General features: G+C 49.4%; 1 protein-coding gene across 5 annotated transcripts in view; it reads right to left on the bottom strand.

Annotated features, from left to right (window-relative positions):
- LOC136299634 (mitogen-activated protein kinase kinase kinase 3-like) overlaps positions 1–15,352 on the bottom strand; it is a 77,588-nt gene that overhangs the window by 13,215 nt on the left and 49,021 nt on the right. For 4 of the 5 annotated variants that reach the window (XM_066201424.1, XM_066201454.1, XM_066201436.1 and 1 more), the window contains exons 6-9: positions 13,653–13,766; positions 12,032–12,146; positions 4,302–4,435; positions 1,660–1,733 (exon numbers count right to left, since the gene is read on the bottom strand). In XM_066201424.1, the coding sequence (XP_066057521.1) occupies positions 1,660–1,733; positions 4,302–4,435; positions 12,032–12,146; positions 13,653–13,766 (437 nt within the window). The remainder of the gene's footprint in view (positions 1–1,659; positions 1,734–4,301; positions 4,436–12,031; positions 12,147–13,652; positions 13,767–15,352) is intronic. The other variant, XM_066201444.1, reaches the window with a different exon arrangement.

Raw genomic sequence — 15,352 nt, 5'->3', positions numbered from 1 at the left:
AGCCTCCCACAAGACAGGAGGGAGAGGGTGGCATTGGTGCCTCGAGGTCTTTGAACTACAGTGAGAGGATGAAAAACCACCACAAGGGGATTTCAGCAATCCCAATTTCACCCCAGGCTCCTAAAGAGTGACCTGGGCACGTGGGTTTTCCACTCTCTCTTTTAACAATTTGGGCAGCGAGTAGAAATCAGCTTTGTAAAGCGCTCTGAAACCTGCTCACGTCAAAGGTGATCACTGCTGTAGCAAAGAGGAGTTTGTGGTGCTGTTCCTAACCCTCAGCCTGGTGACTTGCTCTGTGCTATTGGGCTGATGCCATCCTAAACAACTGGCTCCACCACCTCTTTGCAGGAATAGTCCCACTTACTCCTCTTCCTTGGAATAACAGAGCCCTCCCTGTGCCTTTTCCAGCTCCTAGACCCATGACTGAACACATCTGCCTGCTTTGCACATGAAATCAGCCTGTGCCACCCTCTCACAAACAGAGAGCTAAAAGCCTAAAGCTCTTCTCTCACTCCACAGCAGTGTTACAAACAGCCCATGCTCCTTCTGCTGTTCTTCTTGGCAAAATCTGTGCAAAAGCAAAGCTGGGGCAGATAGGTTGGGAACACAAGGAATCCAGCTTCGATACAGCCGTAACAATGAGTAAATGCACCACAGGAAATTATTAAAAGCCACAAAAAGGAAATGGACCTTGATGCTGAGACAGATCCAAAGCACAGGGAGCTGCAAACCCGAAGCACGCTACACAATCAGCACAGCACAGGCCCGCTGGAACGCAGCCTTGGTGCTGTGTGGCAACAGCAACAGCGGAAAAAAATAGAAAATCTTTGATGCAGACGGAAAAAAAAATAGACTGCTTCCCAAAAGGACACTGTGTCTTATCCACAGCTCACCCTGCACAGCAGCAAACACACGGATTCTGTGCACGTGTGAGCTGGGACCCAGCTCAATGGCACCAGGCACTGAATCGCAGCCTGGGTTAGTACAACGTGTCCCACTTGCTTCCTGCTGAGTAGCTAAACTTAGTTACTGCTCATCTGGTGTCCTCAGCACCTTGACTGACACGTCTGTGGCTGCTGGCACTGCACAGGGGCTGCTGAGTTTGCCAGTGGTCAGTGGAGAGCAGACAGCGTGCCCAGGAAGGAGGAGGCACAGAGAGGTTGATGGAATATTGACCTGGTGACTGCAGACAGCCAGAGGGGAAGGAGGTGCTGTGAGGGTGGTGAAGCCCTGGAACAGACTGCCCAGAGAAATTGTGGATGCCCGTCCCTGGAAGAGTTCAAGGCCAGGCTAAATGGAGCACTGAGCAACCTGGTCTAGTGGAAGGTGTTGCTGCTTATGGCAGGGGATTGGAACTGGATCTTTAAGGTCCCTTCCAACCCAAACCATTGTGTGATTCTGTAAGAATATTCATCTCAAAAGTCAAAAAAGGAAATCTAGGCTGCCTTTGTCCAGCTCAGATTGCTGCAATTCAAATCATACCACTGCACAGACATCTGTGCTAGGATCTGGTTTTCAGCGAAAAAGATAAATTTGTTTTGCCCAGGTGCATCCTCATCCCAACAGGAACCTCAGGAGTTTCCACTGATCCTGCTCCACTCCTGCTCCGGAGCAGAGGCTGCAGTTCAGCTTGTGAACATGGTGGCACACACAACTCACCTGTCCACAGACCTGTCCAGCGACTGGCAGCTCCCAGACAGCGAGTCATCGGGGCTGATGAAAGCTTCAAGCATCTGACAGAGAAAGAAAAGGGGAAACAGTAAAACCATGCCCTGTAGCTCTCCAAGCTCCAGAACTAGCAGACCTCTGCAGGGTCATCCATTTATGATCCCTTCTCTGCATTATTGTGCTTTCCAACTGCTATTTGCTGAAGCAAAGACAATTAGCACCCTGATATTCAAAGCATGCGGAGAAGGCAGTGAGATTTAAAGTATTTGTGAGAAATAATTACATTACTACTAAAGGAAAATATGTATCAGGACACAAATGATGTGCCCAAGGCCAAGTGGATATTGTGTACCACAGCCAGGACTGCAGCCCTGGACTCTTGACTTCCCAAGCTGCCCTGGCACACGAGCCCAGCCTTCCTCTCCACTGATAAGCACGGCATCATCAGGGTTTTTGGCTGGAAGAACCGGCTTGGCTCTCACCAGTTCAGTGAGTCAAACGCTGCATTTGTGTTGCTTCCTGGATGAGACATTGTACTGGCCAGGGTTATTTATAGCTGGTTAGTAACAATAGAGGTTTTGTATGGAGTGGTAAACCCTGAGGCTGTGTGCACTTCCACATGGAGCAGAGCCTGCTCCGCGCCACGCTGTGCTCCTGGTGGTGCCAGGGCAGTGCCATGCTCCCTCCTGGCTGTGGACATTCACCAATCCCTGCTCCACAGCTCATTCCTGGGAAAGCTGAGCAATGAGGGTTAAACACCACGTGGAGCCACACTTTGCTCCTTCCCACATTGCTCCTTCTTCCCCAATAGCCTCCCTTTCCACAGGTTGTTCCTTTCAGCCCTCCTCAGCCGGTTGTCATAAACAGCTCGTGCTGTTTTGGCCAGGCAGTCCCAACTGCAAAGTGCAATTTTTCTCTGCTTCCTAGTTTTTACCCCAAAATCTCCTTCTAAATGCACTAGGCCAAAGACGAGCACTCTGATAGAACCCACTCCCCACCTCTGCCAGTCATGCCAGGTCTCCTCCAGCAGTTAAAGCTGGAACAGACTCATTTCTCAAAAGCATAAAATTGGGAATTCGAGCATGCTCCATACTCAGCCTCTGTTCATCTGCCAGACTGGTCTCAAGACCACAGTTATATCACAGGCTTGCACAGGGGCATTCCCCCAAAGGCAGCAAGCTCCAGCTTCTGAGTGGTTCTCCATGAGGCACGTATGGAAGCAGTAGTACAAGGACATTCTGAAGGCAAAGCCCATATAGGGAAAAGCATGGCTGCTCAATGAGGAAAGACAAAAAACCCCAAACCATTCCCCAAACCCCTTTCCTCTGCTTTTAATTTGCCAGCAAAGGGCTGCAGGCCACCCACAGCGTGATGTTGGGGAAAAGCAAGGAGAGCATCTGGGAACCTTCATCTGGAGCAGGGTCAGGGCTCTGAATTAATGGAGCTCCATGAACAGCCAGTGAAGCTGGGCTGATTTACACCCAAGGGGGTCACGGGGACCCTCCCCCTGCACATACACACACTTTGTCTTAATCCTCCCCAACATGTTTTGGAGGCATGTGAAAACAATAGAGAGCCAACTTTTGGCTGCAAGGAGCACACGATACATCTGCACTCCGACGCTGCCAAGACTCACCCGGAGTGACTTCTTATTTTATTAATGGCTGTATAATAAACTGTTGAAAACACAGCTTTGCCATGGAAACACCAGCACAGCCTGCATGCAAACGTGGAGCTAGTGGGTGCTTTTGAGTGTAGGAAATACACATCTCCCCAGGGACATCCTTGGGGGCCAGCATGGAAACCTGATGGATTGAGTTTAGAGCCTTCCAGATGACCCTCCTGCAAACTCTGGAGCTTGGTCCTCTGTTTCCAAGAGCATTGTAAGAATGACATGGGCCCAGACAGCCCAGCTGACTTCACAGGATCTATACTAAGCTCTTCAGAGCTATAGATTGAGCAGAAATGCAAATGAAGAGGGAGGTATAAGCTGCTTTCACTGTGGTCCCTTGACACTGCAGAGTTTCCCTCATTGTGGGTACCAAATTGACTGGAGGACGAGGTACTGCTCAGCACTGAGGAACTTGCTGCTCTTTTATTACAGAAGGACTGGAATATACAATCTCCTTATTAAGAGAGTTTAAAAAAATATAAATGGGGGAGGGACAGAGACACAAAACCACAGAGGCTGTGGGCAGAGCCAAGAACTGTAACTGGAGCTCAGGCAGAAACACCACATGGGAAGCAGCCAGAGCTGCTGATATCCCCAGGCTGTTGCAATCGCAGGCAATCGGTTGCTTGGCACATTCCCTCGTGGTCCTGGGATCTGGGAATGCTGTGGCCACGAGGACCTGGCAGCTGGTGCACACATGTGCCCCAGATCTGTGCTGCTCCAAGAGCTACCCGAGGTACCCGGGCACATTTGCCATCCCTACAGATGCTGGCTCCCAGGATTCCTGGAAATCAGACTTTCCCAGGCATGTCAAGCCCGGGGGCACCCATTCCTGGAAAAAGCTGGCCTGAGCCCCAAGCACAGGCACTGCTGGGATTTAATGGTGGGAACAGCTCCCACAGCGCAGCCTGCTCACACCCAGCACTGGCCCAGTTTCCCCCACAGCCCCAGCCCTGCTCACGTTCTGGTCCATGGTCTCGGGGATGAACTCGCCCTCGCTGTTGATGCTGGTGTAGGATCCCTGGCGGGCGATCTGCTGCTGCTCCTCGGGAACGCTGCCCGGCGGCGGGGAGCTCCGGCCAGTGTGCAGGGAGCCTGGGACACAGACACACACGGGTCAGGGAGGGAACCTACCCACCCAAATCCTCCCAGAAACGCTGCTCCAGTGAGCACAGAGCTCCTGGAGATGCTGCTGAGTTTGAGCTCATGAGGAGGTGTCTTGGGTTGCAATGCAAGATGTAACCAAAAGCAAGTATTCTATTTGCTATCTATTGAAACTGGTAGAAGAGGGGTTTTCCTTTCTCTCTTCTAACTCTGGGGGGAGGGGGCAGGTACCTTCTGTTAATGGGCCAGCTGTTAAACCAGGTGGGGCAGTGTTCTTTATCTCTTCCAGGACCCATCCTCCCTCCAGGGGATATCTGCTGTTCATGGGCCATCCAGGCTCACTGCATGGCTGATACAATTACATCATCCCACTGGGAGATGCTCCACCCAGGGCGAGGAGCCAAGAATTCCTACCTGGACAAAACCTGAGATCCAGAACACCAGCACAGCCTGTCTGCACTGGATTCCCAGAGGAAAACTGCACCCATCTCACCACCACTGGACCATCTAGAGGATCATCTCTACTCCAATGGAACCACATTGTCACTCCAGCAGGACTTAATTAGAATGCTACCAATGCCCTGACCAGGAGGGAGTCAGGTTGTATTCTGACTCTGACAGCGTCTTTCTTTCTCTGTTTGTTTACTTTCTTGTATTACTACATTTTTAATATTACTAGTAAAGAACAATTATTCCTATTCTCATATCTTTGCCCGAAAGCCCCTTAATTTCCAAATTATAATAATTCAGAGGGAGCGGATTTACATTATCCATTCCAAGGGAAGCTCTGGCTTTTCCCCGGTAGACACCTGTCTTTCCAAACCAAGACAGATGGGAATGGAGCTAGAGGTGTGATGCTGTTTATGGGCATCCTCCAAAGCTTTAGCAACAGGGAGAGTTTGTTACTGTGGGACCACACAACATGTGGTAGACTTGACCTCCAACACACCCTGGATCCTAAGAGCTGTCACTGTATCCAGATGTGATGCCAGAAAGGGAAGAGCTCTGGGAGTTCTGTCAAGGCATCAGTGTTACAATCTACAATTAGTCAATCTCAAAGCAAACCACAATCCACAAATCCACCTGGAGCAGGTTTCTTGTCCGGGCATCTGGGAAACACCCTGGCTGTGCTCAGTGCAACATCACTGAAACATTTGTTATATGGAAAATGATTTGCACTCAAATACTCTCTTCTCCCCCCTTTCCCTACATGAAAGTAAAGAAGAAGGAAAACCAGCCCTCAAATCCAAAAACTCCAGGGCAGGAACGACCTATGGGATCAGTTCGTCCCATTTTTGGCCAAGGGAATTTATCCCCCTGTCTATAATCCCAGAGCCTCTACCCTGTGCATCCTATGCACTGACAGCAAAGCTTCCACTGGCTCCCTCACAGGGCTCATTCAGCAGAAGGTGATTTCCATTTTGCACCTGGGAGAGAACTCCACAGCTTCTTTATGAAGATGTTCCATTCCTCCTGTTTATTCCCCCAAATCCACTCTATCCCTGTGCCTTTTCCAGCTTTAGCGATTTGCTGCCCTTGCTTGGCCCAGCTGCAGAGTCTTGGCTCTGCCTGACTCCCTGCAGTCCCTCCCCTCCATCCCTGTGCTGTCGTCACTCCATGGCAAGGAATTGCTGACCGAGATCCATGTGGATCTGTGCTGGAGCTTCAGCTGGTCGGCATCATGCAACGTGAGCTTTCACACAACACAACAACTTGTTTTCATGCAGACTTCTGAAAAGCATACATCCTCGAGGAGATAGAAAGCACATGGAGATGTGTTTCCTCACATTTTGTATCCATTTTGTGGCACTCTCGCCATTTCTTGGGTTCATTACTACCATTTGCTAACAACACGCCCAGGGGCTGAGCACAAGAGAAAGGTACTGGGAGGGGGCCTACCCCATCATGGAAAGTCAACACTGATCTATCAACACAACACTTCTGCCTCTTCTGCCGCTATTCTGCATCCCAGTTACTGTGCCAGATGGATCTCTGGAATAAATCCATCTGTGTGATCAACACTACAAACCCGAGTTCCCACCTTTCACTTAAGCAGATACACATCAGGAGCTGTGAATGTTAACAGTGTCATACCAGCATTAAAGATCATTAAATCAGACCTTTTTGCTGGATTTACACCAGACACACAGATTTGTCTGTCCCATGCTACATCTTCCTTCTGACTCCTTGCTTAGACTGTAAAAATAAAAGTCATATGGCTTTGAGTTACTTTTTTTTTCTTCTTCCTATTTTCTCCTTCACAGATTTCCTGTAGGATAAGAACACAGTGAAAAAACTCCAACTGAAGTAATGCCAAGATCAAGAGGAGAGAATTTCTCGAGTGCTGCAGCACTCATAACGAACTGGCTTTCCACCAGCCCTCAAACAAAACCAGTTGGGAAGTACAGCATCCTCTCTTTGAAGACAAACAAACTTTTAACTATTGAGCAATTCGGGCACCCTGAATAAATTACTGCATCAGCAGCCCCTCGTTTGCTTAGCAGATGCCAATCTGGAATGCAGCACAAGGACATTTGGGTGGCTCTTGCCCCAAAAAGCTGCTGGAGGATTTAGTGAGGTGGAATTGCTGTATCTTAGCTCTGCTGTGCATTTCAGTTACTGCTGCAACGAGGCATGGGTCTGCTCATGCACTATTGGGATCTCTTGCTCCAATGACCCACTTGTTATCCAGAAACCCTTTGACTATGGAAAGATCTGCACATGCCCTGTTTGACTCTGAACCCAGGGAGTTAAACCAGATTTATCACAAGCACAAAGTCTTCGCATGATCTCACATTAAGCTTTTGCCTGTAACAACTATTCACAGCCATACATCAGCTGTGTTTGACCTTCCAGAGTCACATTTCCTGCCAAAAACTTTAAAAGGGGATAAGACACCAGCTATTTCCCAGCAGGTAAGGAAATTAAATAAAGTGCTTAGGCTTTTGCATGCTCGGAAACTGCTGGAATGAAGCAGATCCCTTTTCAGCCAGGCTGTTTGGGTAGAAGTGCTGCCCAAAGTAATTTTTGCAGCTTCACACCTCCAGGAGCACTAGTTGCTGCTGCTTTGCATCCATGCATGCTCTTCCACCTGGGAGAAACATGGGGAGGTGCTCTGGAGCTCTGGAGCTCAGGGTTGATTCCCCACTCCAGCCCTATCCTGCTCTGTTAACAAAACCTCCAGTGGTGCTGGAGGAGGGGAGGAATGGGAAACAGGGGACAGAGAAAGAGAGCAACAGTGGTACTTCATAGCAGGTTTAATTCATAGCAGGTAAAACACAAGGCACATTGGATATATTGGATAATGCTGATTAATCCACCCTGAGGCAGAGGCAGAAACAGACAGAAAAGCCCAGATGTGCCTGTTTGACACATCACAGATGCTCTTCACACTTGACCTAACACTCAAGAAACAGCAGCAGCACCAGGCAGGGAGAGGAAGCCCCCAAGGGACTGTCCTGGAGTCTGTGGGATTGCATGTCAGCTCCAGTGGGGACAGGGCAGGCTGTGAGGAGGCACTTCTGCACAGGCAGAGCCCTGGTCAGATCTCAGCAGCTCTGTTTGGGATTCCTGAACTCAGAGTTGGCACTGGTTGAGCATTTGACCTCGGTTACCCTCTGCAGCAAGGTGCTCTGGGGAGGGATTCCTGCTCCGTGCTGCACACACCAATGTAAAGCCACAGATTTGAGACGAGAGCACAGCGTGTCCCCAGGACAGCACGGAGACTCACAGTCACTGCTGGCACCCACTGGGGCCTTTCATGTTCCCTTCTGATAGTTTTATTTCAGAAGAGCCTTTCATGCAGTTTGTGCAGAGCTCGTGGTGCTGCACGTACAGCCAGATCCCCTGTGCCAGGCTCGGCTTCCCTCCGCCCCCGCATTCCCTGGCCTCATCCTTCCCCTGCTCTTCCCAAAACTTCACCCATTACTGAGCAGCATCCAGCAGGGAAGAGAAGCCCCTGCACAGCCAGAGCTGGGGAGGGTTTGCTGGCAGCTGCCACCGCTCACAGCTGCAGCCACAGGGAGCCCAGCCCTGGGATGACGTTCCCGAACAAGGGACACGACGTCAGGATGTGCTGCTCCTCTGAGCCCTGGCAGAAGCACCAGGCTCAGGACAGGGCTGCACAGGAGAGAGAGAAACCTGCTGGAAACTTCTCTCTCTGGTCCTGTCAAGGGGAGCTGTGAGCAGATGGGCCAAATCTCCCTCAATTTCTTCTCTTCCAGTGGGACGTCCACAAGTCTCCCTCCTCTCCTTGCTGATCCTTCTGAGCGTGGATTTCTACACTTCAAGAAAAATTTAGGGTACTTCTAAACTAATAAGCAAGACAGAACCTATTTTCTAGCTCTAAAGAAGCTGGCATGAAGCACATAGATAAGTTTTCCTCCTCTTCTCAAAACAGAGAAGGTGTCATTCATCCTAATTGCTGCACTACCGCTGGTCTGGAGAGAGCTGGCAGGCACATGAAGCCATGGCTCAGCAGACTGGTTTTCAATGAAAAAACCAGTAAAATAAATCTTCTGGTAAATGTTTCCACTGAAATGGCGATGCTGGAATGGATAATGTTCTGAAGTATGCATTTCTTCAAAGTAAATAAAAACAATTTATTCAGTTATCTGAATATCCAGAACCCAAAAAGTTTTCCTTTCTCAGTCCAAGTTCCCTTGAGCTTTTGCTGGCCACCAAAAAACTGGAAGGGGATTTCCACAGTAAAAGTTTATGGGGGAAAAAAAAAAAAAAAAGAAAATATTGACTTTGCATAAGGTTTTTCAGGGACACGGCATGAAGACATTTTCTGCCCAGCAGAAGCAAAAATAGCTAAATCTTCCCCAGAACATCTACCTCCCTTGCAACGTGCTTGTGCCAATTACACACAGTTTTATTATTTTCCGCTGTTGCTTACATGGCAGAGTCAGCAGAAAAACATGAGACATCTCAGAAACATGGAGAACATGACCCTGAACTACCTTTTATTATAAAGATACTTTGAATCTCCTTTTAAATGTGGTTTCAAGAGAAAAGCTGAACTGAGTTAGGATCCTCTTTTGATAGCAACCACTTTGACGACAGCAGAAGGAAAACACTGTGAAAGGCCTTGTGACTGCAAGGGAAGTTTATCCTACAGAATTCCCAGCCACTTAGGATGCCTTTTGACTGTGCACCAAGTTGAGTGAACCCCCCCACTTTGGGAAAACAAAACACAGCATCATGTCTGTCTGTCTGTCTGTCTGTTCCCTGACGCTGGGTTTTATGCTCCATTTGAAATGCTGCTCTCCCTTTCAGCTCGCTGGAGTTTCTGCCCAGCTGCTGGATCGCCCAGTTCTGACTCAAGAGGCCAAAAATGTATCCACTGGATTGTGAGCACCCCCTAGGCAGAGCTGCAGTAGCTTCCTACAGATCCCAGATAACCCAAAGAGAGGAGTGACCTTCTGTTGTCGTGCAGAGGGCTTGTTGAAACCTCTTTGCGAGACTGATGGCTTACATGGAAAAAGAAACAGGTATGACTGATGCTTGGGCTGGTTACTTTTGCCACCTGACCAGGTAAAAGTGCCAAGGACTCAGAGTTTGGCACCTTAGCTCCTAAAAATCCCAAAATCAGCACACTCTGCATCCCACAGCTGCTGCTGCCCTGTGCTCCTCCTCTGTTACCTTGACTAAAGCAGCACATTATGACCATTCTTCCACTCTGCTTCTGGAGCATTCCCTCAAAATCCATTTGTACCTCAGGCTCTCACCCTTGCAGAACTGATATTTCACCCTTTGTCTGCCTTGCCCTGGCTCAGGGCATTCTCAAGGCAGAGACACCTCACAGACAGCAGTGCAGAGCTGGTCAGGAACCAGCAGCTCCAAAACAGGAAGGACAGGCAAAAGCACAGCATAAAAGTTGGCAGGAAAGTCTTCACTTTGCAAGAACCCACTAGCACAGCTACACATGGAATCAATCCTGCCCGTCACACTCAGGCTCACAAGTCAGTGACAGCTCCCACTGCCACAGCTCTTCGCTCCTAACACGTACCAAAAAAAAATTGGCAGCAGAGAAGTTTTGCCCAAGCACAGTTTCTGCTGAGACTCTGTGCTTTATGTGTACATTTCATTCAGGGTCATCTAGTGACTCTGCCAAACTCTCAAATACCATGTGAGCTAGGGGGGGAAATATAGAAAAAGACAACCCTGGTAGATCCAAACACCAGGCTCAAAGAGAGCCCTTGCACATGTGCCACCCACCCCTGGCATGAGTAAGAGCTGGGCATGGCTGCACAAGGGGTATGTTGGAACTACCCTAGAAAAGTATTTTCTATAAATCTTGCCTGAGATGCAGCACATCACAGGATTCGTTATCAGCACAGGCTATGAAACAGAGAAGGGGCAAGTCCTTGGAGAAAAACACTCTTTTGTTGCACAGAGAAGAGTTTGGAAGTATGTACTGCCATAAAAGTACAGAGGATCTTTAGAGGATGAAGTATTTCTCTATGAGTATTTCTGAAGGAGGGCCCCACTTTATTCAAGGCTGCCAGTTCTACAGCTGGCAAGTACTTCCATGAAAATAATAAAGATCTGTAGAAATTGCCCTATAACCTGCACCCACAGACACAGCAGAGAACATTCACCGTGTGAAAAAAATCATTCATCCTGCCTGCAGGCTGGAACATCAATAATTATACTCCTGCTTTACAGTCCTACATACTGCTTTACCAGTTCTGCACAAGGCACCCTGCTCTCTACAAAATCTTACAAGGGTCTTCACACAAAAGCTCCTACAGACAGCTGATCATCAGGATCTCAAAAAGCTCAGTGTATTTTAGAAAGCAAGGAAAGCATAATCTCAAGCCCAGAAAACCAAAGAGAAAACCACACAAGAAACAAACTCCAGTCCCAGGGCTGCAGAAGGAGATCAGGTGTTTGCCAGCCTGGTTTCAGGGGCTGCAGGTACCTACTTTGAGCACTTCTGAAAGAGAGGGATACTCCCCTTCCTCTGGAATGTCACCACTGCAAAACATTGCACACATGCCCCTGAGAAGCCCCAGAGACAGCTACCACAGATGTCATTTAACCCACAAGAACAGATTGAAAGCACACAGACACAAATTTGGTCTTTATGTGGTGAAGCTGGTCCCAGCCAGGAGCCAAGGAGTCTGAGCCCACTCAGCTACATTATCCCGCCACCTGAGAAAGGGGGACAGATACTTAGAGAACAACAGCACACAGCTGGAATAAAGGAATAAGGAAAGGAATAACCAGAGGTCCCAAACAGCCTCGGCTTTCTGTAGAGCATCACTCTTCACTTCCATAAAGCTCAGTGGAATTAAATTAAATGGACATTTTTATCGCTGTATTTCCCACCCCCAAATTACACTCCAGGTCTCCCATTCTCTTCACTTTTGTGCTCAGAGTGACTCTGCTCAGCACAACCTCCCCCAGCCTGCAGAGTCTCTCTTCCTCAGGCTGAGAACGAGCAGCAACTGCACTGAGTTACTGTGGGGGACATCAGGGTGGCCATCCAGACTGTAACACCCACAGGGCTGTGACAAAAAAGGAGGAAGAGGGTGGTGGCCAGGCTGAAACAGCTCAGAATTCCTACGTTTCACTCACCAGTGGAATACTTGCGCGTCCTCTCGGAGTCTTTGTACAGGGAGCCCATGATATCACCCATGGATCTGGAGATCCTCATCTCATGCTGCTTGCTGTTGTTCGGCTGCAGGAGCTGCTAATCAGACAAAGGGAATGAACAGAATTGGCCAGAGCCCTGTGGACACACCATGTGAAACCCTGTATTTGGCTCCCCGTGACCCTATTACCCAAGAACTGTTAAAAAAAAAAAAAAGAAAGAAAGAAGACTTGCACGTAATCTAGAGTGATCCAAAAACCATTCACAAACAATCCACATCTGCTAATAAAACCGTCTAATAAGATTAAGCTCCCACAGATAAAGGCAAATACAGATATTTGACATAAAAGACTGTTCCTGTACTCCATTATCTCCAGATAGGCACAGAGACTGATCACTGGACTGAAAGCACTTGCAACCCCAAAATTAGCACCTCTCCTCTGTGCTCCCTAGACTCCAGTGGCAGCCTTGGCACTGCAGAGGTTCCTCTGTAACAGGGCAGAGGAACAGAGAGTGGAAGGTCAGGGAAGACAGGTAAGGGAAGAGCAAAGAAATGCATTTCCAGCTGGTAACTTGGTGGTGGCCAGGTTTTACTAAGATCACACACGACACCGAACTGTGATTTTATAATAATTTCACATATGACCTCAGAACTGTGTGTTCTCACTCACTCAAGCAGGGCCGTGAGCTTCAAGAAGAGGACGGACCTGCTCTGAAAGGCAGGCAGGAATCTACCTGGCTCCTCTGCTCTCAGCAGCTGGCTTGCAGCATTGCTGTGTTCCCACAAATTGCCCCATTTACACCCAGGGTTTAGGAAACCCCAACTGATGGCTCAGTTTCCCCTGGAATTCTGCTCCCTGCACTTCCCAAGCCTCTCAAAAGGAATGGAGAAGCTCCAAGGGCAGTGAGCACCAGCAGGAGAATGGGGAGAAGCACTGTGAGTTTCAAGACTCCCAATCTCTCCAGTACTTCTAGGAAATAAAAAGAAGAAACAGAGTTGCAACATCTACAAATCCCCTGCTCTACAGCCTGTGCTTGGGGCAGCACGACATGTGCTTTGGCAAGACACTCTGTGCAAGCGAGGTCAAGCTAACAGGCTTAACTGCAAAACCACTGCACTCAGGAAAAACTAATAAATAAATAAAGATGGAAAAAACCCAGACAGTTCTGCATGAGACCGAAGGATTCTGCAGTTTTCTCTTCCCAGCCTTTAGCACGGCTGCAGCACGTGGAGGGAACAGTCCCCACGCTGCCACCCCGCCTGGCTAGGGCCAGGGCATCCCCCTGAATACAGAGGAGAGGTGAAAAGCAATGGTGGCAGCATCTCTAGGAAGAAAGCAAAAGGAGTTCTCTCAGGGTTTAACCTCGTTTGAGAGTCAGTCTGGTATTTAACCCTTCAGAGGATGAGCTAGAAGGAGCTGAGCTCAGCCTCTGGGCCACAATCACAGGAAGATTTCCGTGCAGCTGAGCCAGAGCAGGGCTGACCCCCCTCATATCCAGCTTGCCCTCTGCTCTGCCCCATCAGGAGACTCTTTTCCACTCCCCAGCACAATAACAAGGCACCTCACTCCGGACACAAAAGAGCAGAGAAGGTGAAGGGCTCACATTCGCTTTCTTTGGAGCGCTCACAAGGATCCGCAGGCTCTTCAGGGAAGGGCTCAGCTCCAACTGTTCCATCGCTTTGTCCAAATCTTCCTGGGATTTCAGTGGGATCAGGAGCTGGAAGGGATTAAACAAACACCGGAGGATGGCAATGTCACACTTTTGGGTAAACAGAAGGAGCCAGATTCTTACAGGGAGCAGCTTGGGAATCGGGGGATGGATGAGGGAGGAACCCAAGGAGGCGACGGAAAACGGAGCCCCCGTGCCCTCCAGCTTGCCGAGCTCCAGTATTTTCTTCCAAGACCTCATTTACCGAGGAACAGACGCAAAAAAAATCACAACAAACAACATCTGCAAGGGGAAAGCTTAAAGGTCACACCAGCAATCCAGCTAGTGGGAAAAGGAGAGGGCTGGGATGAAACCTTGGGCTTGCTGCCTGCTACTCTGCGGCTGCTCTGATTCTGCAGGCAGGACCCGCTGCTACACAGTCCCAAAACAACCCCACATGTTCTTCCTGGCTCGATGGTCACGCAGTGTTGCTCCAAGACACCAGTGAGTTGCACCCAAGGATTTACTCTGGCAGATGTTTCGTACCCTTCCTTACTGCTGCAACCTGTGCTCCTGCACACTGACACAGCTCCCTAGTGTCTGGCCATCAGCTGAAACCAGGGAACATCCCACAAATAAAAGGTTTTTTTCCCCTTTTGATGTGAAAGGTGTGCATTGCTCTCCTTCCAAGAACCACTTCTTTCACTCCCAGCAGAATAAATTCAGTTTCTGCTCTTTATAAGAACAGAGAACTACACAGTGCCGTGTCTGTCAGCCAGCAAAAAGTCCTGATGTTTTCCTGGGAAATGGCAGACTACTGCCCTCATACCTCCACGGGGGATTTGACCCTCCCAACCTTGCTGTGTGGTGTACCATGTCCTGCAGACAGCCTGCAAAGCCTCCAACGCACGACACAGCTGCACTTCAGAGGAGCTCTGCGGCCTTCTGCTGCCCTGGGCTAAGATTAAAAGCACAACTTCTTGCCCCTCATTCCGGGATATTCTGCCTAATCTCATACCAAACAGGCCTCAGCCTCTGCAGGTTGCCTCGGGCACTGAATCTGACCAACACAGCACATGTTATTCTCATGCCGGTGCCAAAGTACACTGTAACTCCACTGACCAAAGGCACCGAGCAGCCACAGCTCCCAGCAGGCTCTCACTGGTCTTACTGGGAGTCACAGCTTCCCAGAACTCCTGGAAAGTGGCTCAGCCCTCTGGGTGATCAGGGCTCCTGTCACCGGCCACAGCAAACCCACCTCAGAGCAGCTGCCACACAAGGTGACACTCACAAGCCAACTGGGACAATCTTTTTGATCCCAGGGTGTTGCCAAGGGTTTGGCTGTTGGCCTGTAGGCAAATACACCCCAGACTGTGTGCTCTTGGCCTTATGGCCATGAAGACCAGCGATACGCTGGGGTGCACTGGGAAGAGCATTTACAGCAGGTCAGGGAAGGGATCCTGCCCCTCTGCCCAGCCCTGTGAGGCTCATCTGGGGTGCTGGGTCCAGTTCTGGACTCAAGAGAGACAGGCAGCTTCTGGAGCAGGGCCAGCTGAGGCTATAAGGAAGATTAAGGGATTGGAGCATCTCTCTTATGAAGAAAGGCTGAAGGAGCTGGAGCTGTTCAGGCTCAAGAGGAGATGCTGAGAGGGGAC

The sequence above is a fragment of the Chamaea fasciata genome, unplaced genomic scaffold (assembly GCF_029207755.1).
Source record: "Chamaea fasciata isolate MVZ Bird 193981 ecotype frontalis unplaced genomic scaffold, bChaFas1.0.hap1 SCAF_1, whole genome shotgun sequence".
NCBI classification, from domain to species: Eukaryota; Metazoa; Chordata; class Aves; order Passeriformes; family Sylviidae; genus Chamaea; species Chamaea fasciata.
This window is presented reverse-complemented; position numbering and strand designations above follow the sequence as displayed.